Source organism: Pelodiscus sinensis, chromosome 14 (assembly GCF_052426305.1).
Source record: "Pelodiscus sinensis isolate ZL-2025 chromosome 14, ASM5242630v1, whole genome shotgun sequence".
Taxonomy (NCBI): domain Eukaryota; kingdom Metazoa; phylum Chordata; order Testudines; family Trionychidae; genus Pelodiscus; species Pelodiscus sinensis.
In genome coordinates, this window is record NC_143065.1 from 47231714 (window position 1) to 47253891 (window position 22178).

The following is a 22178-nucleotide window of genomic DNA, read 5'->3' on the forward strand; positions in this document are numbered from 1 at the left end:
GGGCCTGGCTCTTTCTGCATTGACCGCTCAGCACTAGGGATGTGAAAGGTTAACCGGTGTGGCTGGAGAGCGCCTGGCCGTGGGGGGCTCCAGCCCCGCTAACCCTTTTGGTGGTTAACTGGTTAAATGTCAGGTTTAGCTGGTGAGCCAGTGAAATGGGACTTTACCCCCCCCCCCCCCCCCCCCAGCTGTCATTGCCAGCTGGGCGAGGCCTCGCCCACTCCATGTCTCCTTCCTGCGCTGCTACACAGCCGCCTGGCCTTCTGCCCCCTTGCTCAGCTGCCAGTCCCTGTAGCTACCCTCCTGGTCCCCTTCTTGGGTGCCCTGGCCTCTGGCAGCCCAGGCCTGCCTTCTAGGGAACCGCTTGCCTCGCTCGCTGCTCACGACAGCCTTGTCCACGAGCCGCGCACCGGTCTGCCGCTAGGTGCCTGCCGCCAGCTGTGGCTCAGGTCGTTCTGCCAACCGCAGCCTGGCCTGCTTGTCTGGAGGGTGAGGGAGCGACCACCTCGAGCACCCCTCTTACACCTCCCCTGCCATGTGCCACGGGCTGGGCCCAACTCCCTCAGCTCCCAGGGCGCCCTCCCGGCCTGCAGCTGACCTGTCCACACAATGAAGCTGAATCCCCTGGTGGGTGCCTGTGCGAGTCCGGGGCCCGGGCCTGTGTGGTAATCCGGCTCTGGGTCGGGGGCCTTCTGCTGGGCCTCTTTGTGCCAGCAGGAGCCACAGACTCCGGGGAGCACGGGGGTGGGTTCGGGGTGATGACCGGCTATGCACCAGTGCCATCCAGTGCCTGTCTGCCTCTTCCCCTCCTCTCCAAATCCTGGGCCAAATTGGCCAGGACTAGGCTCGAGTCCTGCTCATGCCCCTTATGGTCTCGCCCCTATTGGGTCACAGTTCCCCTCCACTTGTCTCCTTATGCAGGCACAGGGCCAACCCAGACCCCCAGGCTGTGCCTGGCCACCTCCCGGCTTGGAGGTTGCGTGGCGCTTGCACAGACACAGGGCCCTCTACCCAGCAGCATCTGCAGTGAGGCAAACGAAGCACGTTGGCACAGGACTCCGTCTCTCCCTGCCTCCTGGCTGCCTTCTCCAGCTCACTCAGGCCTTTCTCGCTCCTCCCCTCTGCTGGTCCATGCGGGAGGGGAGGTTGTGCCTCCTCCCCCCCCGGCGCTTCTCCTTAGTCACTCACTTCCTCAAAGGTTTGCTCAGTGCGCCCTCGCGTGGGCCCTGTCAGCCCCTCCCAGCCTGCCCCGCCCCCTTTCAGCAAGCCGTGTTGGCACACTGGCAGGCGTGAGTTCTGACCCGCCCTCTCCCACAAGGGCAGCGTCCAGGCCCCTGTACGGTGGTTCCACCTCGGCCAAGGCATCAGTCTGCCTCCTTCCACGGGGCCTGGCTGCTGCTGGGTGTTAGCCTTTTGCCTCCAATGCACCGTGCCTGCTGCGCCTCTCCCACGCACCCAGCCAGGCTCTCTCCCAACGCTGTGCTCTCGTGCACCCCGCCCCTGGAGGCACAGCCCCAGTCCCCTTCCCCTTAGATGGGCTGGGCCAGGCCATTTACCTGGCAGCCACAGGGCACTTGGTCCGCACGGGTACCTCTCGCTGCACCGTGGCTGCTCGCCGGGCTGTTTTACAGACTAAGGCTGGGTGGACACTGGGCAGCTCGGCTGCAGTACGGCAGCGACTGGCAACCTCCTTCTGTTGGTGCCTGCTCCGCAGCCTTGTCCCACCGACGCCAGAGCCGTCTGTGGAGAGGCCGGGAGCCCACGCGGCACAGGTTGGGCGGTGCAGTGTCTGCCTGCACACTGATCCATACAGGGGCCTGCAGTGGAAGCTCAGCTGTGCCCCGCTCCTTGTAGTCTGGGCTGCAGGCCATCTCCGTGCCTGTGACGGACCGGGCTGCGTCTGGGCACAGCTGAGGGCGTCCGCTCAGGGCGAATTGCTCAAATCCAGGGCTCCTTACAGCCCCCAGACTGGTGACCTCTCCAAACAGGCCACAAACCAGTCACAGAGTGCTTCAGCTGCCTGCCTGAAGCCTCACGAGCAAAACCCCTCCAACACCCCAGCAATATCTGTGCCCCAGATGGCCCCGGGCCTCATACACAGGTGGGGGGTCCTAGCACCCAATCCCACCTACCCTGAACAAGTTCTGTCCGGTCCCAAGAAACCAGCCACAGATCCCTGGTCAATTTACCCTTTGGACTGTACCCACAAATCACGCTGGGCCAATCCTTTAGCATCTAACATCTAAAGGTTTATTATTACAATAAAGGTTTATTATTGCATGAGAGTGAGGTTGTTAAAGGATAGTACGTTACATGCACCGAATCTCCCAGTTCTCAATGCAGGCTCTAGCAGAGATGTCACAGCTGCTGGTTTAAAAGTCCTTGTTGCACATCCTATAATCAGGATGGGTTCACAGGATGGGATCCCTGCACTGCTGCCTCTGGGATGAAGTGCTGAGCTGAGAACCAAGATGGAGACCACCACATGGCCTCTTTATTCCTCCTTCCTGGTCTCTTGGCTATAGCAGGTCACCTGGTCCACGGCTCATTTCTGTGTCCCCTGCTGGTAGCCCTTAGGTATGAGTCACCCTCATTCTTCAGGTGTGTCCTTGGCCCATTGAGAGCCATTGTCCCACATGGCCTTGCTGATTAGCATGTCCACAGGCCCGGCCCTGCCCAATGCTCAACCACATGCAGAGAAATATTCAGTCTCCACACAGATTAAAGATTCCTACCTCCACACACACACAATCACACAAATAGCGCACACAGGATCAGCAGACAACAAGCCTCTATTCAACACCCCACATGGCCCCCCTTTTATACCATTTTCTGGGGCCAACACCCCCACCTGTGGGTGCAGCAGTGATCTGGCTGCTCCCCTCAAATTTGGTAACGTGACAGTGCCCCTCCGAGGTGGGTAGATGTGCACCCTGACCCCAAACTGACTGAGCAGCTGGAAGCTGCTGGCAACAGGTCGATGTAAGCTCTTAGTGCAGACGTGCCCTGCCTGTCCCTGAGCTTTGCACCCTCGCCACACTGGAATCCACAAGGGCCCGCTGCTCAGAGGCACAGGTACCTCTCGCAGCACTGCTGGCTGAATGCCAGTGCCCTCCACGCCCCCGTGCCGCGGGCTACCGTGCTTAATGGGAAGAGTCGTGTGGGAGCGGCGTTGAACCCAGTAGCCTGGATGTGGGCGCGGGTGCGGCTCAGCAGACCCTGTTGCAGCACAGAAACGTTCTGGCTGCAGGGCATGCGGATGCACCCGCGTCTGGCTCCAGGCGGGGCCGTGCGTCTTGAAGAGCCTCCAGTTCCTGCTCACCTCTGAAGGCAGCGCAGAAAAGGGTGTTGACCCTCCACGAGGGGCAGGACCCTACAGTGACACCCCTGTGGAATGGGCGGGTTTTAAAATCCTCTGGAGGGGCCGTGAGCACAGTGCTTCCGAGTGCTTCTCAGAACTGGGCCGGTGGCTTTTCCCTGGGCTGAGGGTTGAGCTCAGCAGTCGCTTCTCCTGCTCCTGACATGGCACCCGGAGATCCTGCTCGGGGCAGTTCTGCTGTCCTGGTGATAGAGATGTAGCCGTGTTAGTCTGGTGTAGCTGAAACAAAATACAGGACTATGTAGCACTTTAAAGACTAACAAGATGGTTTATTAGATGATGAGCTTTCGTGGGCCAGACCCACTTCCTCAGATCAAATAGTGGAAGAAAATAGTCACAACCATATATACCAAAGGATACAATTAAAACAATGAAGACATATGAAAAGGACAAATCACATTGCAGAACAGGAGGGGGATGGGGGGAAGGAAGGTAAGTGTCTGTGAATTGATGATACTAGAGGTGGGGAGAGTGGGATGTTTGTGAGTTAATGGTATTAGAGGTGATAATTGGGGAAGCTATCTTTGTAATGGGTAAGATAGCCGGGGTCTTTGTTAAGTCCAGTGCGGAGAGTGTCAAATTTTCGCATGAATGCCAGTTCAGAGGATTCCCTTTCAAGTGCAGATTTGAATGTCTTCTGAAGTAGGATGCAGGTTAGCAGGTCATTGAGACTGTGTCCTTTCTGGTTGAAATGACAAGCAACTGTTTTTTCTTTGTGATCCTGTCTAATGTCTGTTTTGTGGGCATTGATTCTTTGGCGAAGTGTCTGAGACGTTTGTCCAATGTACATAGCAGACGGACACTTTCGGCACATGATAGCATAGATTATATTTCTGGAGGCGCAGGAATATGTATTCTTGATCTTGTAACTCACTTGGTTAGGCCCAATAATGGTGTCAACTCACTCACGGTGCAGACCCTGGTCCCCCAGACGTGATTGTGCGTGGGCTCACCTGAAAGGGCTAGTTCCTGGGGACTAACTCTTGGGAGGGAGAGAGCAGAACCCATGAAACGTGTGCAAGCGCATTGGTGCTGTTGGGGTGTGCACGCGCATCGGTGCTGTGGGGTGTGTGTGTGTGTGTGTGTACGTACGCATATTGGTGGGGTGTGTGTACGCACATTGGTGGGGTATGTGTGTGTGTGTGTGTGTACGTACGCACATTGGTGGGGTGTGTGTACGCACATTGGTGGGGTGTGTATGCGCACATTGGTGGGGTGTGTGTGTGTGTACGTACGCACATTGGTGGGGTGTGTGTGTACGGGCATTGGTGCTGTGGGGGGGTTGGTGTGTGTGTGTGTACATATGCATATAGGTGGGGTGTGTGTGTGTATGTGCGCACATTGGTGGTGTGTGTGTGTGTGCACGTGCATCGGTGCTGGGAGTGTGTGTGTGTGCACGTGCATCGGTGCTGGGTGTGTGTGTGTGTGCACGCGCATCGGTGCTGGGGGTGTGTGCGTGCGCGCGCATCGGTGCTGGGGGTGTGTGTGTGCACGCGCATCGGTGCTGGGGGTGTGTGTGTGTGTGTGTGTGTGCACGCGCATCGGTGCTGGGGGTGGATGTGTGTGTGTGTGTGTGTGTGTGCGCACGCGCATCGGTGCTGGGGGTGGATGTGTGTGTGTGTGTGTGTGCACGTGCATCGGTGCTGGGGGTGTGTGTGTGCACGCGCATCGGTGCTGGGGGTGTGTGTGTGTGTGCACGCGCATCGGTGCTGGGGATGGATGTGTGTGTGTGTGTGTGTGCACGCGCATCGGTGCTGGGGGTGTGTGTGTGCACGCGCATCGGTGCTGGGGGTGTGTGTGTGCACGCGCATCGGTGCTGGGGGTGTGTGTGTGTGCACGCGCATCGGTGCTGGGGGTGTGTGTGTGTGCACGCGCATCGGTGCTGGGGGTGGATGTGTGTGTGTGTGTGTGTGTGTGTGTGTGTGTGTGTGTGTGTGTGTGCACGTGCATCGGTGCTGGGTGTGTGTGTGTGTGTGTGTGTGTGTGTGTGTGTGTGTGTGTGCACGTGCATCGGTGCTGGGGGTGTGTGTGTGTGCACGTGCATCGGTGCTGGGGGTGGATGTGTGTGTGTGCACGCGCATCGGTGTTGTGGGGATGCTGAAGCCGAGCGCGCTGGCCTTCCTGCCAGGGAAAGCAGAGCTTCGAGGGCCCGCGAGAGCCACGTTGCACAGTGTGGTGGCTGGGCTTGTGCTGCTTAGCCCTGCCCCAGCCGCCGAGGGTGTCTGCGCCGCCTGCCCGGTACCCGGAGCGCCCGGGAGGTTTGTCTGACCCCTGCCCTGGGTTTCCTGCTCCTGCAGCAGACCGTGTGCGGGTTCGACCTCCTGCGGGCGAATGGCCACTCCTTCGTCTGCGACGTGAATGGGTTCAGCTTTGTGAAGAACTCCATGAAGTATTACGACGACTGCGCCAAAATTCTTGGGTAGGTCCAGAGCTAACGCCGGGGTGGTGAGGGGAGCGGCTTCGGGTGTCGGGTACAACCACGCGCTGGAGAGCCCAGCAAACGGCTCGCCTGGGGCTCGGCAGGGGCGACTCCGGCGCCAGGCTGCAAGGGGCTGATCCCTCCCCGCTGCGGAGTTGCGAGCCGGTACTGGCAGCTTCGGCTGTAGCCGAGTTGCCTCCTCATGGCCACCTGCCCCAGGTGCCGTGCTGGAGATCCGGGGCCATGACTGAGGGGTGCCAGCGCCTGCGAGGTGGGTGTGCAGGACGCGCCCTGAGGAGCCGGGGGGCGGATTGCTGGGTAGCTCGCGCCTCTTCTGCTCTGTTCCAGGAACATAGTCATGCGGGAGTTGGCCCCCCAGTTCCAGATTCCCTGGTCCATCCCCACCGAGGCAGAGGATATTCCCATTGTCCCCACGACGTCCGGCACCATGTGAGTCTGTTAGCCCTGGCAGAGGGCAGGGTGGCCCCCGGGATTGCTGGGCTCCCCTGCCCTCGGAGCACTAGGAGGCCTGGCCTAGGGGGGGGGCAGCACAATGAAGTGCTGAGAAATGCAAACTTAGAAGCATATGACCCAGGGGTAACCTCGGAGGGCTCCACGGTGACACTGGTGGCTCCGACGGGCCGTGCCCTGGTGACGACGGCGTGAGTATGCAGCCGTGGTCAGAACGCACCTGGCAGGGTGGCAAAGGAATAGGACGGAGAACGACACGGTGGAATTCCTCGGGGATGTCCTTCTAGAATCCTGTGGTCAGTTCCGGTCACCCCATTGCAAGAAAGAATGGGTGCCAGGAGGGGTGGTAACAGAACTCGCCTGGAGGGAAGAAAGACTGGAACTGCCACCTTAGAGAGGATGGTAGGATACAAAGATACAAAGTGATTGATTGGGAGAAGGTAGATCAGGAACTTCTTGTGTTCTGGGGAAGAGTCAGTCTGTTGAGAACAGTCAATAAGCGATGGTGATGAAAGGAAATACTGTTTCTGCAAAAGACAGCCTGTGGAACTCCTTGCCACAAGATGTGATTGAGGCCAAATGCTGCACAGGATTCCAGAAAGGACTGGCCATTTATATGGCTAGGCACCGCCAGAGTTACTGTGGTCATTACTGGAAAGCTTTGGAAGGGATGCAATCCCCCCTGCTTCTGGGCCTAACCAGGTCTAGCTAATGATCTCGGAGGAAACTGTTCCTGTGGCAGGGTCTTTCTTCTGACCCTGGGAAAGGCAGAGATTGGTGTCCAGTGATCTGGTCCTGTCTGAACATTCCTGTGTGCCCCGAATGGGATTGTGCACTTTGGATGGCACAAAACTGCATTCCCAAAGTCCTGCTCCTATAGTTGCCCTGACATCTGTCCCAGCTGACACCACTGCCAACCTCCTGCTGCTGCTTCAGCTGTGCACATCAACTTGTGAATGCTCTGACTGTCTTCTGGAGTGTTCATTTACTTGCAGGCCCTGAGCTTGGGTGCCAGTCTGGGCTGGGGCTGGGGTAGCCATCTCTGATAGTGGGGTTTCGCCCGTGTTTCGTGTAGGCTTTCTAAGGCTGAAGCAGACTTCTGAGAGCATGATGGTACGAACAGAAGAATGGCCACACTGGGTCAGACCAAAGCTCCATCTAGCCCAGTGTCCTGTCCGCCAGCAGTGGCCAATGCCAAGTGCCCCATGGGGAATGAACAGACCAGGGGATCATCAAGTGATCCCTCCCTGTTGCCCATTCATTCCCAGCTTCTGGCAAACAGGCTGGGGACACCATCCCTGCCAGCCTGGCTAATAGCCATTGGGCACCAGTCCTCCATCTAGTTATCTAATTGTTTTTTCAACCCTGTTATAATCCTGGCATTTTCAACGTCCTCTAGCAAGGAGTTCCACAGGTTGACTGTGTGTTATATGAAGAAATAGTTCTCTTTGTTTTTTAAACCTGCTACCTATTAATTTCATTTGGTGATTCCTAATTCTTGTGTTAAGGAAACGGTTTTACTTATTTCCATATTTACTTTTTCGACATCAGCCATGATTTTCATAGAATACTAAAACTGGAAGGGACCTTGAGAGGTCAGAGTCCAGTCCCCTGACCTCAAGCACTGTCTCTAGACTATCCCTGACAGGTGTGTCTAACCTGCTCTTAAATATCTCCAGAGATGGAGATTAGACAACCTCCCTAGGCAATTTATTCCAGCATTTAACCACCCTGACAGGAAGTTTTTCCTGATGTCCAATCTAAACGTCCCTTGCTGCAGTTTAAGCCCATTGCTGCTTGTCCTATCCTCAGAGGCCAGGGAAAACAGTTTTTCTCCTTCCTCCTTGTAACACCCTTTTAGATACTTGAAAATCACTCTCGTGTCCCCATCTCAGACTTCTCTGTTCCAAACGAAACAAGCCCAGTTCTTTCAGCCTTCCTTCATAGGTCATGTTCTCTGGACCTTTCATCATTCTCGTTGCTCTTCTCTGGACCTTCTCCAGATTCTCCACATCTTTCTTGAAATGTGGTGCCCAGAACTGGACACAATACTCCAACTGAGGTCTAATTAGCTCAGAGTAGAGCGGAAGAATGACTTCTCATGTCTTGCTCACCACACACTTAATGCCTCCCAGAATCAGGTTTGCTTTTTTGGCAACAGCATCACACTGACTCATATTTAGCTTATGGTCTACTCTGACTCCTAGATCCCTGTCTGCCGGACTCCTTCCTAGACCATCCCTTCCCATTCTGTCTGTGTGAAACTGATTGTTCCTTCCTAAGTGGAGCACTTTGCATTTGTCCTTGGTAAACTTCATCCTGTTCACCTCAGATCATTTCTCCAGTTTGTCCAGATCAGTTTGAATTCTGACCCGTCCTCCAGAGCAGTCGCAACCCCTCCCAGCTTGGGATCATCTGCAAACTTAATAAGTGTCCTCTCTATGAATCATAGAACCCTAGGGCTGGAAGAGGCCTCAGGAGTCATCGAGTCCAGCCCCCTGCCCAAGGCAGGACCAATCTCAAATAAATCATCCCAGCCAGGGCTTTGTCAAGCCGAGACTTAAAAACTGCTGGGGATGGAGATTCCACCCCCTCCCTAGAGAGCCCATTCCAGTGCTTCACCACCCTCCTAGTGAAATAGTTTTTCCTAATGTCCAACCTAGACCTCTCCTCCCCCACGGTAACTTGAGCCCATTGCTCCTCGTTCTGCCATCCGTCACTACTGAGAACAGCCTCTCTCCATCCTCTTTGGAGCCTCCCTTCAGGAAGTTGCAGGCTGCTATCAAATCCCCCCTCACTCTTCTCTTCTGCTGACTAAGCCCAAATCCCTCAGCCTCTCCTCATAGGTCATGTGCTCCAGCCCCCTAATCATTTTGGTCGCCCTCCGCTGGACCCTCTCTGATGTGTCCACATCCTTTTTGTAGTGGGGGGCCCAGAACTGGGCACAAGACTCCAGATGTGGCCTTACCAGTGCAGAATAAAGGGGAATAATCACTGCTCTGGATCTGCTGGCAATGCTCCTCCTAATGCACCTAATATGCCATTAGCCTTCTTGGCTGCAAGGACACACTGGTGACTCATCTCCAGCTACTCATCCTCTGTAATCCCCAGGTCCTTTTCTGCTGAACTGCTACTTAGCCAGCTGATCCCCAGCCTGTAACTATGGGATTCTTTCGTCCCAAGGGCAGGACTCTGCACTTGTCCTTGTTGAACCTCATCAGATTTCTTTTGGCCCAATCCTCTAATCCAATGGTTCCCAAACTTTTCAGCATCACGCCCCCCCCCCCAATAGCAGCAAAACTTGTTGAGCCCCCCCCCAAAAAAAAGACCTGACCGGGACCAAAAAACAGCTTGGGGGGAGGGGGGAATTGACAGGGGGACTGGGTTGCCTCGTGCCCCCTCTGGAATTTCTTCACACCCCCCCCCCCGCCAGTTTGGGAACCCATGCTCTAATCTGTCTAGGTCACTCTGGACCCTGTCCCTGCCCTCCAGTGTATCTTTCTCTCCCCCCAGCTTAGTGTCATCTGCAAAGTTGTTGAGGGTGCAATCCATCCCCTCATCCAGATCATTCATAAAGATGTTGAAGAAAGCCAGCCCTAGAACTGATCCTTGGGGCACTCTGCTTGAAACCGACCACCAACCAGACATCAAGCTGTTGAATGTTCTATGCCAATATCTAAATCGTTGATGAAGATATTGAACAGAACCCATCCCAAAACAGACCCCTGTGGAACCCCACTTGTTCTGCCCTTCCAGCAGGATTGTGAACCATTAATAACTATTCTCTGGGAACGGTTATCCAGCCAGTTATGCATCCACCTTAGAATAGTCCCATCTAAGTTGCATTTGCCTGGTTTTTTGAGAAGGTCATGCGAGACCATATCAAATGCCTTACTAAAGTCTAGCTATACCACGTCCACCGCTTCTCCCTTATCCACAAGACTCATTATCCTATCAAAGAAAGCTATCAGATTGGTTTGACATGATTTGTTCTTTACAAATCCATGCTGACTGTTCCCTGTCACCTTATTATCTTCCAGGTATTTACAGGTGAATTCCTTAACTACTTGCTCCATTATCTTTCCTGGCACAGAAGTTAAACTGCCTGGTCTGTAGTTTCCTGGGTTGTTCTTCTTTCTCTTCTTATAGATGGGCCCTAGATTTGTCCTTTTCCAATCTTCTGGAATCTCTCCCAACTTCCATGAATTTTCAAAGATGATGGCTAGAGGCTCAGATACCTCCTCTATCAGCTCCTTGAGTAGTCTAGGATGCATTTCATCAGGCCCAGGTGACTTGCAGACATCTAACTTTTCTAAGTAATTTTTAACTTGATCTTTTTTTATTTTATCGTCTAAACCTACCCCTTCCCCCTAGCATTCCCTATGTCAGGCATTCCTTCATCATCAGACTTCTTGGTGAAGACAGAAACAAAAAATTTTGTAGTCCTCTATCATATACCCCCTTAGTCTCCTCTTTTCTAAGCGGAAAAGTCCCAGTCTTTTTAATCACTCTTCATATGGGACCCGTTCCAAACCTCCAATAATTTTTGTTGCCCTTTTCTGAACCTTTTGCAATGCCAATATATCTTTTGAGATGAGGCGACCACATCTGTACGCAGTATTCAAGATGTGGGCGTGGTCTGTTTAATTCTCTCTCCTTTTTAATGATTCTTACCATTGTTTGGTTTTTTCACTGTGCTGCACCTTGAGTGCATGTTTTCAGAGAACTGTCCACAGTGACTGCAAAAGGTTTTTCTTGAGTGGTAACAGCTGATTTGGTCCCCATTATTTCGTATGTATATTTGGGATTCTGTTTTCCAATGTGCATTACTTTGCATTTGTCAATGTGAAAATTCATCTGCCATTTTGTTGCCCAATCACCCAGTTTTGTGAGATCCTTTTGAAGTTCTTCAGTCTGCTTTGGACTTAACTCAGTTGAGCATTGTCTGCAAGTTTTGCCACTTCACTGTTTACCCCTTTCTCTAGATCATTTATGAATATTGAGTAGGGTGGGTCCCAGTTCAGACCCCTGGGGGACACCACTAGTTACCTCTCTCCATTCTGAAAACTGACCTGTCTTTTAATCAATTATCAGTCCATGGAAGGACCTTCTCTCTTCTCCCATGACAGTTTGATTTGCTTAAGAGCATTTGACAAAATCCCTCGCCAAAGGCTTTCTGGAAATCTAAGTACACTATATCCACTGGATCCCCCTTGACCACGTGTTTTTGACCTCCTGAAAGTAATCTAGTAGATTGGTGAGGTACGATTTCCCTTTACAGAAACCATGTTGACCCTTCCCCCACAAATCGTTGATTTTATAGTTTCAACCAGTTTGCCCAGTACTGAAGTTAGGTATATTGGCCTATAATTTCCAGGATCACCTCTAGAGCCCTTTTAAAAAATTGTATCAGAGGGGTAGCCGTGTTAGTCTGAATCTGCAGAAGCGATGAGGAGTCCTGTGGCACCTTATAGACTAACTGAAGTGTAGGAGCATAAGCTTTCGTGGGCAAAGACCCACTTCGTCAGATGCATGTCAATTTTTTTAAAAAATTGGTATCACATTAGCTCTCCTCCAGTCTAGGGCTCTTGAATGTTAAAATGTGGTTAATTTAGTAAGTTACATGCAGGAGGAGGAGGTCAGTTCCCTGAGAGCAGAGGTGCGTGCGAAGCTTGCTCTCCATGCACGCTGGCCCCCGCTGCTCCCTCTGGAGCCAGGGCAGGGGGCTCGCTGGGAGCCTGCTTTTAAGCTGGTTCCCTGTGCATACTGGAGCCTGCGTCTAACAGTGAAGGTTAACTGATGAGCCCAGACCCCTTGGTTAGCTGTGTGCACCGTGATGCTTTCCCATCCCTGTTTGGTGGAGAAGCTGATTTAAAGGACCGGTTACAAACCACAGTGAGTAGTTATGCACTTCCACAACTCTTGGGGGAACGCATCTGGTCTCAGTGACTTGTTACTGTTAAATGTATCAGTTTGTTCTAAAACCTCCTCTAATGGCACCTCAATCTGGGAGAATTCCTCAGATCTGTCACCTACGAAGAATGGCTCAGGTTTGGGAATCTCCCTCACGTCCTCTTTGCTTCGAAGATGGAAGCCAGAATTCAGTTAGCTTCTCTTCGAGTGCTCCTTTGGCATCTCAATCGTCCAGGCCCCCTGGCTGTTTAGCAGCTTCCTGCTTCTGATGCACTTGAACAAATCTCCGTTTTTTGGGCTATGGAGGGTTTCCGTGGGAAGGGGCTCTGTCTCGGGGTGAGAGAGGAGTACGTGGAAAGGCGCCGTCTCCTGACGGCGGGTGCTCTTTGGCTTTCCCCACCCCAGGATGGAGCTGCGCTGCGTTATTGCAGTGATACGGCATGGAGACCGCACCCCCAAGCAGAAGATGAAGATGGAGGTGAAACACTCCAGGTACTGGGTGCAGCAGAAGGGGGATGGCCTCTTGTATTCCAGGGACATGCTAGGAAGAGGGCCTAGCTGCTGCGGTCGTGGGCTGTGCATGGGAAGAGGCGCTTTCCTTGGCTCCGGTCAGAGCGAATCCCTTTTGCTCCGGCCTCCCCAGGCAGCTCACTCTCCTATGCAAGCACTGAGAGCAGCTCCTGCAAGTACCAGATCTGAAAGGGGAGGGCCCGGCCAGGAGAGAAACCATTGGCTGCTCTTTCCTTCTCCTCCGGCTGTTCCCTGGGAGCTCGGGCGGGGGTGAGCCTGCGGACATGCTGGCTCTCCCTGAAGACCGGCGCAGCAGGGCATGTAGGGACGACCCCCCTCCGGGCATAGGCCGAGCCGGAAATCAGACTGGGTCTGTCTTCTCAGGTTCTTTGACTTGTTTGAGAAATACGATGGCTACAAGACGGGGAAGCTGAAGCTGAAGAGGCCGGAGCAGCTGCAGGTGAGGGGAGAGCTCCCGGGTGACCTGATGGCAGTGAAAGCTCTGCAGGGGCAGGGGCAGGGGCAGGGGCAGGGGCAGTCCGTGGGAGGCGCTCGGCAGGGCATGGCACTAGCTCCCAGCAGGAACTGCTCCCAGGCGAGAGCCTAGCTGTATGGGACCAGTCGTGTGCAGCTGTCCTGGGGGGGAGTGCCTCCGCGTTCGAGAAGGCTCGTGTGTGCTCCTGCGCAGGTCAGAGCTGTACCCTGGGGGTGAGAAACCAAGAGTGGCCCTAATTCATCCCAGCTAAAGCTGGGCTGTGGAGAGTGAGTGGGAGGAGGCGTTTCCGTGCTGCGTGAGTGGCCACAGAGCGAGGTGCTGTCTGTCGGAGGGCCCGTGCTCCCTGGCCTCCTGGAGGAGGGGGGTGGGTGCACACGCATGGCACATGCCTGTTACCCCTGACAGGAGGTGCTGGACATTGCGCGCCTGCTGGTGGTGGAGCTGGGCGCTCGCCGTGACGCCGAGATCGAAGAGAGGAGAGCCAAACTGGAGCAGCTCAAAACCGTCCTGGAGATGTGAGTAGGAGCGAGGGGGGGCTCGTGCTAGGGCTGCCGATGCCCCGAGGATAACAGTGCAGCTACCAAGGGGAGCTGCTGGGCTGCGCACTCCTGGTGGCTGCAGGGAGCGGAGGGGCAGCAGCCGGGCTCTGAGTTCTGGGCACCGAGCATGGTGTGGAGAGGCTGGTGCCTGCCCTAGCGCTGGGGAGAAAGGGAAACGCCTCTCTTGTGTGCGTATGTCCTGTGCTCCAGAGAGCTGCACGTGAAATGCAGCAGCAGGAACATGGGGACACCTTACTGTGGGCCTTGAGAATCCAGCACCTGTCTGGCCTTGCAGAGTGGCGGGCGGGGCGGGGCGGGGCACTCTAATTTGGGGTCCTGTGAGTGACGAGTCGACTTCCGATAAGCAAGTGCATATCAGATAGTCGATTAGGGACTCGACTAGTCGCTCCCCCCCCCCCCCGCTGCCTCCATCGGAGGGGAGCAGGAGCCGGTGCTGGGACAGGGGTGCTACAGGGAACTGGTGGCGCTTCTGCCTTGAAATGCAGCAAGAGCAGGGCCGTGGGGAGCACGGGGCTGGGGGGACTCAAGCAGCCTCCACTCAGCCGCCTTGAAATGCAGCAAGAGTGGGCAGGAAACTCCATCCACTCTTTGATAAGTGAATGAATCTGAAGTCACTAGGTCTCCCAAGTAGAGCGGGTCTCCCCTTGCTTGGGCCCAGAAGGCGGAACTAGGGCCCGTGTTCATCTGTCGAAGACAGAGACTGAAGCCCTCTGGACACTCACTCCCGCGTGTCTGCTTTCAGGCCAGTTTGCTAAGCGAGGCAGCAGGCAGCTTTGCTGCCGGGTCACAGCTGTAGAGCACCAATGTTTAACTTGGCCACATGGTGGTGCTCAGGGAATGAGCCAGTCCAAGGACTGTCAGGACATTGCAGGGAGCTGGAGTGGCTCTGCCCACTCTGGGGCAGGTGTTGATGTCTCTCCCTTTGACAGGTACGGCCATTTCTCTGGCATTAACCGCAAGGTGCAGCTGACCTACCTGCCTCATGGACACCCGAAAGCTTCCAGTGAGGATGAAGGTTAGAAACATCCCCTCCCCTACGCTCCTCCTCAGGCTGGTTCTGATCCCTGGAGCTCCTTACCTGCGTGTTGCTTTGTCACCCAGCATGGCCGGCATTTTTGGCATGGGGGGAGCCAAGGCAGAGCACTGGCCAGAATGCACCTTCCTCTGCCACTCTGGAGCTGCCCCCAGAGTGCTTGGCACCTTCACAGGCTGGGACCCGCACCCCGTCCCTTGGGAGGGTGGGGCTCACTCGCTTCAGGCATGTCTTGGACTTCTGTCATTAGAGCTGGAGACTTGACCCATGTTCCCCAAATCCACGTCCTCTAGGCATGTGCTCAGTGAGGTCATTAGAATCTCATTGATCCAGGCCATGCTGAGACTCCTCTGCCCCTGGTGTCTGGAGCTTGCACCCTGCTTCACAGCATGGTGACTGCCTGTTGGTCTGTCTAGATGCCCGTAAGGAGTCCTCCCCATCGCTGCTCCTGGTGTTGAAATGGGGTGGAGAGCTGACCCCAGCAGGAAGGGTCCAAGCGGAAGAGCTTGGCCGGGCCTTTCGCTGTATGTACCCTGGAGGCCAAGGTGAGCTTTTCCTTTTGTGCTGCTCATCTGCTCTGGTCTCTGACTTCAGAGGCCTTACGCAGCCTGCTATTCCCCAGCAGTGGCTGGAAGTGCATTTGAATACTTCCTTTAGGTTTGGCTCAGGGGTCCACCATTGCTGTAATTCAGTTCTGGGCTGGGGCTATGTGGGTGGGTTGCATGAGGCTGACTTACTACTTTCCAGTCCATTTGTAACAGAGGCGAGTGTTAAACATCGACCAGTGAAAGTCCAGCAGGCCTAGCGAGCTTGCACCAAAAAGTTGGCTGAGGGATCTCTGAGCGCTGGTCATTTTCGGTAAGCCTGGGAATACTGGGGAAATTCCAGGAGACTTGTGGAATGCTTATCTGCCAGTATTCCAAGAGGGCAGCGGGCTGACCCAGGTGACTGTAGGCTAGTTGCCATTGGGATTAGGAATACAATGTCTGTCAACCTAGTTTTCTAGGGACTAGGTCTTGTCCTCTCAAAGGCTGAACTCAGGTTTAACCAGTGTGGTTGAGAAAGGTAACTGTGTGGGTGTAAGATACTGGACTTTGTATCAGCAGCATTCTGATTTGAAAACTTAGCCCTATGCAGTTTTCATAGAACCTACGTTCATGGGCCAAGAACTGGGTGATCTGTGTCAGAGGTTGTTGATGGGGGAAATAATCGTCGAATGGGGTGTTTCCGATGGAATTCTGCAGCGATTGGTGGTTGGTATTTCCATCGCTATTTCTGGAAGTAAATCAAATCACTGATGGTAACTGGTTATAAAACAATAGGACCCAGTGAGTAGACCTTCCCTCTTGTCCCACTATTGCCTCTGGAGCCTTTATAAAAACGTACAAAGTTTGTGGCTACCCCAGTCAGAAAGGGGTTGCGAGCGCATTGGAGGGCGAGTGGTTATTCACACGAGCTGGACGAACTGGGGAAGTGGTTTGAGGTAAATGGGCTGAAATTCAATAAGGACAAATGCAAAGGACTCCGCTTAGGAGGAACAATCGGTTGCACACAGTATGCCTGGGAAGGAGTACTGCCGAAAGTTCTGGAGGTCAGAGTAGAGATGTGTCAGGATACCCAGTTAAACAGTTAACTGAGTCTGGCTCATTGGTTAACCTTCACTGAAAATGAGTTTTTTCAGGTATCTAAAAGGGTGTCATGAGGAGGAGGGAGAAAACTTGTTCATCTTGGCCTCTGAGGACAGGACAAGAAGCAATGGGCTTAAACTGCAGCAAGGGAGGTTTAGGTTGGACGTTAGGAGAAAGTTCCTAACTGTCAGGGTGGTGAAAACCTGGAATAAATTGCCCAGGGGGGTTGTGGAATCCCCGTCTCTGGAGACATTTAAGAGTAGGTTAGATAAATGTCTATCAGGGATGGTCTAGACCAGGGGTGTCCAAACTTTTTTCAAAGAGGGCCAGATTTGAAGAAGTGAACATGCGTGAGGGCCGTCCCCGCACTCTCAGCCCCAAGGCGGAGGGCCCGCGGGGTCGGAGGCGGGCGGAGAGCGCAGGGCACGCCGGCGTCACGGTGGCCCGGGGGCAGGGTGAACCCGCAGCCGAGCGGGAGAGCGGGGCTGCGGACGTGCCCTACAGGGCAGGCTCTAGGACCGTGGAGGCCATGGGCGGCGGCGGCGGCGTGGCCGGAAGCGGGGCGCTGGGCGCGCCAGTTCAAAAGAGCGCCGGGGAGCCAGGAGAGGGGGAGGAAGCAGGGGCCGTATTAAACCGGAACACGGGCCGCAATTGGCCCGCGGGCCGGACTTTGGACATGCCTGGTCTAGACAGTACTGGGTCCTGCCATGGGGCCAGGGGACTGGACTTGATGACCTCTCGAGGTCCCTTCCAGTCCTAGTGTTCTGTGATTCATGGTTATATGCAACCCCTCCCTGCACCTCGTGCTGCTGCCTCAGGGGGGAGGGATAGCTCAGTGGTTTGAGCATTGGCCTACTAAACCCAGGGTTGTGAGTTCAATCCTTGTGGAGGCCATTTAGGGATTTGGGGCAAAAATTCATTAGGGATGGTACTTGGTCCTGCTGTGTACGCAGGGGACTGGACTCGATGACCTTTCAAGGTCCCTTCCAGTTCTAGGAGATAGGCGATCTCCATTAATTTTCTTTTCCTTTTTTTTCCAATTTTTCCTCTGTATTTGCTGAAAATTTCAGAGGTTACACGTTTATAAAAACCCGCTTTGTAGCATCTCTAGGTCATAGTGGATCTCAAGCTAAATGGGTCGGCAGTGCCAATACAGAAAGCAATGCAGACCTCTTGCGGCGCATATTTGCAAGTAATTCTTCCTAGAACCCTAGGGCTGGAAGAGGCCTCAGGAGGCTGAGTCCAGCCCCAGTTCTTCTCCTCCACTCTGCGCTGATTAGCCTCAGCTGGAGTCTTGGTCCAGTTCTGGAGGCCATGTTTCAGGAAGGATGCAGACAGATTGGGGAGAGTCCAGAGAAGAGCAACAGAAATAAAGGGCTAGAAAACATGAGCTATGAGGGAAGATAGAAAAAACTGGGTTTGTTTAGTGTGGAAAAGAGGAGACTGAGAGGGGACATGATAGCAGCTTTCAAGTACATAAAAATCGTTACAAGGAGGGAAAAATTATTCTCTCTCGTACGCTAGAACAAGAAGCAATGGGCTTAAATTGCTACAGAGGCGGTTTAGGTTGAACACTAGGGAAAACTTCCTGTCTGTCAGGGTGTGACAGTGAGTTGGGGTCCCCCCGATCCTGCACCCCCGTAGCAGCAAGAACAGACCCCGCCAGCCGGTAGAATACAAGGGGTTTATTGCTTCTCCAGGATACAGCACAGCACCGACGTGAAGTGGTTACAGGGGTCTGGGCCAGGATACTTCAGCCCCCTTGAGATGGGTCCCTGAGCCCCTGGGTTCCAACCCCTCCTTAGACTGGTTCCTCCATGATTCCAGGCCCAGACTGCCCCTTCCCCCAGCACATACATCCCTTTGTCCCTCTTGCCTTAACAAGTAGAACCAGTCTGGCCACTGTCCTGAGGCCCCTCTTGCTGGGCCGTGCTACAGATACCGCCAGTGGGGTCCCCACCGCCCAACAAGGTACTGACACTGCAGCACCACATATGGGTGAGTCTGTGGGAATCGCACCTCACCGTGCGGGGGGACCCCGGGATACAGAGCAGACAGCCCCCCACTGCACTGGAATAAATTGCCACAAATTGTGGAATCTGTCATTGGAGGCTTTAAAAAGGAAGTTGGACAGACACTTGTCAGGAATGTCTAGTTCTTACATTGTCCTGCCTTGAGTGCAGAGGGCTGGACCAGCGGGTGGGGGTATCGGGCAAGCCAGAGCGCTACAAAGCCTGCTAGTGAGCGACCAGGGGGCTTAGCGAAGAGAAGCGGCTCCCAGGGCGTTTTGTGAGGGATTCTGGGGGCGTTGGAGGGCGGCTCGGACACTGGGCAACCTGTAAAACTGCTTTTAAACTAAACCGAATTCTACCGGATTGAAATAAACCCTAGCAAGAATCTCATCCTGTATAGGAGAGAGCAGGCAGAAGCCCAGCCGCAGAGTGGGGGCTGTCTGCTTTATTGCACCCAATGCAGCGTGTCCGGTTACCTGCCTGGTGGACAGCTGGCATACACGCATTCGATGCAAGCAGCTCCTGGCCCTCAGCCCACGTCCGGGCTTTGGAGGCCAGGCTGGCTGAAGTGGAGGAGCTAAGGGAGGCCGAGAGGGACGTAGCTGAGGCTTTCCGGGACGCTGTTGAACTGTCCCACCCCACACACACAGCCCCTGCGCTGTTAGGGAGGGCGAAAGGCTCGGGGAACGTTCATCTGGAGCAGAGGGAAATGATCCCGTAGTTGGGACCCTCCTTCCAGCAGATGTTCTGTATCCCCTCGCACTGAGACCTCTCTGGGGGAGGGAACTCCAGTCGTGAGGGAAAGGCAGGTGTTTGTAATGGGGGATTTGATCACTAGAAGCAAAGAGCTGGGTGTGCGATGACCGGGAGAACCGTGTGGTGACTGGCCTGCCTGCTGCGAAGGTTGCGGATCTCTCGAGACCTCCGGATAGACTTGTGTGTAGTGCTGGGGAGGAGCCGGTGGTCCTAGAAACCTCCACCCCTCCACTACCCCCAGCGTCAGCCACTGACCCCAGAGTCCCCTGCACCCAACCCCCTCCAGTGCCAGCCTCTCGCCCTCAGTCCCCCAGTGCCAGCCCCTACCCCGCAGAGCCCCACTGCACCCAGTCACCCAGTGCCTGCCCCTGGAGACCCCGCCCCTGCCCAGAGCTGATTGGCTGAGAGGCGGGCAGGACACACCTCTCGCAAGAGCCATGGCAAGAGGAGAGGCACTGGGCGGCGTACCCCAGAGCCACCGTGGCCGGGCACCAGGCTGAGGGCCAGCAGTTGGGAACCGCTGCCTTAAATCAATGGCTCCCAACCGGGGACCACTGAACTAATTCACAAACTTTTGGTGGACTGTCAGTGTTTTATTTGCATATTCATTTATGCAAATGAATATGCAAATATGGGAATACAATGTTACCAGTCCAGAACTGATCAGAGTTTGCAAATCTCTAAAAAAAAATTGATAGAAAAAATCCCCTCTGGCTGCTGGGTGGGGCAGCTCCTCCACCAGGGGCGAGTGGTGCCTGCAGAGGGAGGGGCACCCACAGGGGCAGCGGGCATTTGGGGCGCCCCATTTAGTGACTTTAGACATTGTTGTCAGGGGCATAGGAGCTGGTACCCCCAAGTTCTACCACCCGTCACCTCTGCCCTGCCCCTGGGGTGGGGGAGCTGCTGTTGAGTCTCCCCCTTCTCCTGTACAAGCCTCCCTTCCCCAGCTAGGCTGCTCTTGCTCCCACAATCCCCCTGGCTCCTCTCCCCGCATCTCCCCCCTTTCTATCCCTGTGACCCCCCCCTCAGTTTCCCTCCATTGCACCCCTGCTTATCTGCCCCATAAGTCTCCTCTGAATCCCCACAACCTCCCTTCAGTGCCTCCTGGCCCTGCCTCTCACCTCCCTGTTCCCCCTCAGCCTGCTTATCTGCCCCCGCCCTTTTCAGCTCCCTCCTGACCTCTCCCCAGGGTTGGCTCCCCTTCTCCCGCACACGCTGGGATCTGGCAGCAGCTTCCCTGGACTTGCACAGGGATCACAGTCTGCTCCGCTGGGAGCAGCCTGGGGCCAAACCCTCCCCCTACAGGCCTGGTGCACCACTCCCAGGGAGCTAGGATGTGGGTTTCTGACCTCCTCCTGCCCCGGATGCTACCTGCCCTGGGGCAGGGGTAGGGGCTGGGCCAGGCAGAGGCTGGCCAGGCTGGGGGCACTGCCCTGGAAGAGGTTCCCGAGGAGCAGCTTCCTACATCTCACTAGCCCTGCAGGAGATTCCCCCTCCTGGCTGCAGCCCCAGGTCTTGGGGCCCAGCAGCGCTGCCCCCCTCATGCTGGGGCTTGGGGATCCAGCCTGGAGCCTGGCCCCAGAGTCTTCGCAAGCAGAGGCTGAAATTTGCTCCCTGATGCTGGCCTGAGCCAGTGATCGCTTCCCCCAGCGTCTGCTGCTGCCGCTGGGTCCTAGCAAGCAATGGGTTCCCAGACTCCTGCTGCTGGGTTTTAGTGCAATGCCTGCCTGTGTGCTTGGGCAGTGTGTTGCAGCCTGGCACCCAGCAGTTTGTGGTTGGGAGCTGCTGCCTTACATGACTGCTTCTTGGAGTAGCTGGTTTGGAACCCACAGGGAGAGAGCTGTTCTTGATTAGTCCTAAGTGGCGCGTGCAGGATCTGGTCCAAGAGAAATATAACTGAGCTGCTTGGAAATAGTGACCATAGTGTAATAAAATGTAACATCTCCGTGGTGGGGAAAACACCTCAGCAGCCCAACACTGCGGCATTTAATTTTAGAAAGGGGAATCCCATGAAAATGAGGAGGTTAGTTAAGGTATAGTGCCAAAAGTAAAATCCCTGCAACCTGCACGGAAACTTCAAAGACACCCAAGTAAAGGGCCAACTTAAATGTATAGCCCAAATTTAAAACACAGTACAAGAACCAAAAAGTGCCACCGTGTTGTAACAAGCAAGTAAAAGAAGCAGTGGGAGATAAAAAGGCATCATTTAAAATGTGGAAGTGAAACCCCAGTGAGGAAAACAGAAAGGAGCCTAATGAAGTGTAAAAATATAAGAAGAAAGGCCAAAAAGGAGTTTGAAGAGCAGCTAGCCAAAAACTCAAAGTAATGGCAAAAATTGTTTAAGTACATCAGAAGCAGGAAGTCTGCTAAACAGCCAGCGAGGCCACTAGACAATCAAGATGCTACAGAGCACTCAAAGACAATAAGGTCATTCCGGAGAAACTGAATGGTTTCTTTGCTTTGGTCTTCACAGCTGAGGACGTGAGGGAGATTCCCAAACCCAAGTAATTCTTTGCAGGTGACAAATCTGAGGAATTGTTCCAGATTGAGGTGTCCATTAGAGGAAGTTTCGGAACAAATTGATAAATTAACAGTAACAAGTCACCGGGACCAGATGGCATTCACCCAAGAGTTCTGAAACCCCCCCAATGTAGTCTGTAACCTGTCCTTTCAGTCAGCTTCCGTACCTAATGACCTAGATGATAACTAATATGATGCCAATATTTAAAAAGGGTTCTAGAGGTGATCGTGGCAATTACAGACCGGTAAGTCTAACCTCAGTACCAGGCAAATTGAGTTCAAGCTGTAGTAAAAAATAAAATTGTCAGACACACACAGATGAACATATGTTGTTGGGGAAAAGTCAACATGGTTTCTGTAAAGGGAAATCAGGCCTTACTAATCTACTAGAGTTCTTTGAGGGGGGTCACTCAGCATGTGGACAGGGGGATCCAGTGGCTATAGTGTACTTAGATTTCCAGAAAGCCTTTGACGTCCCTCA

The 22178-nt window shown here is 54.4% G+C and overlaps 1 protein-coding gene across 11 annotated transcripts in view; it reads left to right on the forward strand.

Annotated features, from left to right (window-relative positions):
* Positions 1-22178, forward strand: part of PPIP5K1 (diphosphoinositol pentakisphosphate kinase 1) — a 130554-nt gene that overhangs the window by 18564 nt on the left and 89812 nt on the right. For all 11 annotated transcript variants that reach the window (XM_075916965.2, XM_089782136.1, XM_089782134.1 and 8 more), the window contains 7 exons: positions 5677-5798; positions 6147-6248; positions 12588-12674; positions 13077-13152; positions 13594-13703; positions 14678-14763; positions 15198-15326. In XM_075916965.2, coding sequence (XP_075773080.2) covers positions 5677-5798; positions 6147-6248; positions 12588-12674; positions 13077-13152; positions 13594-13703; positions 14678-14763; positions 15198-15326 — 712 coding nt within the window. The remainder of the gene's footprint in view (positions 1-5676; positions 5799-6146; positions 6249-12587; positions 12675-13076; positions 13153-13593; positions 13704-14677; positions 14764-15197; positions 15327-22178) is intronic.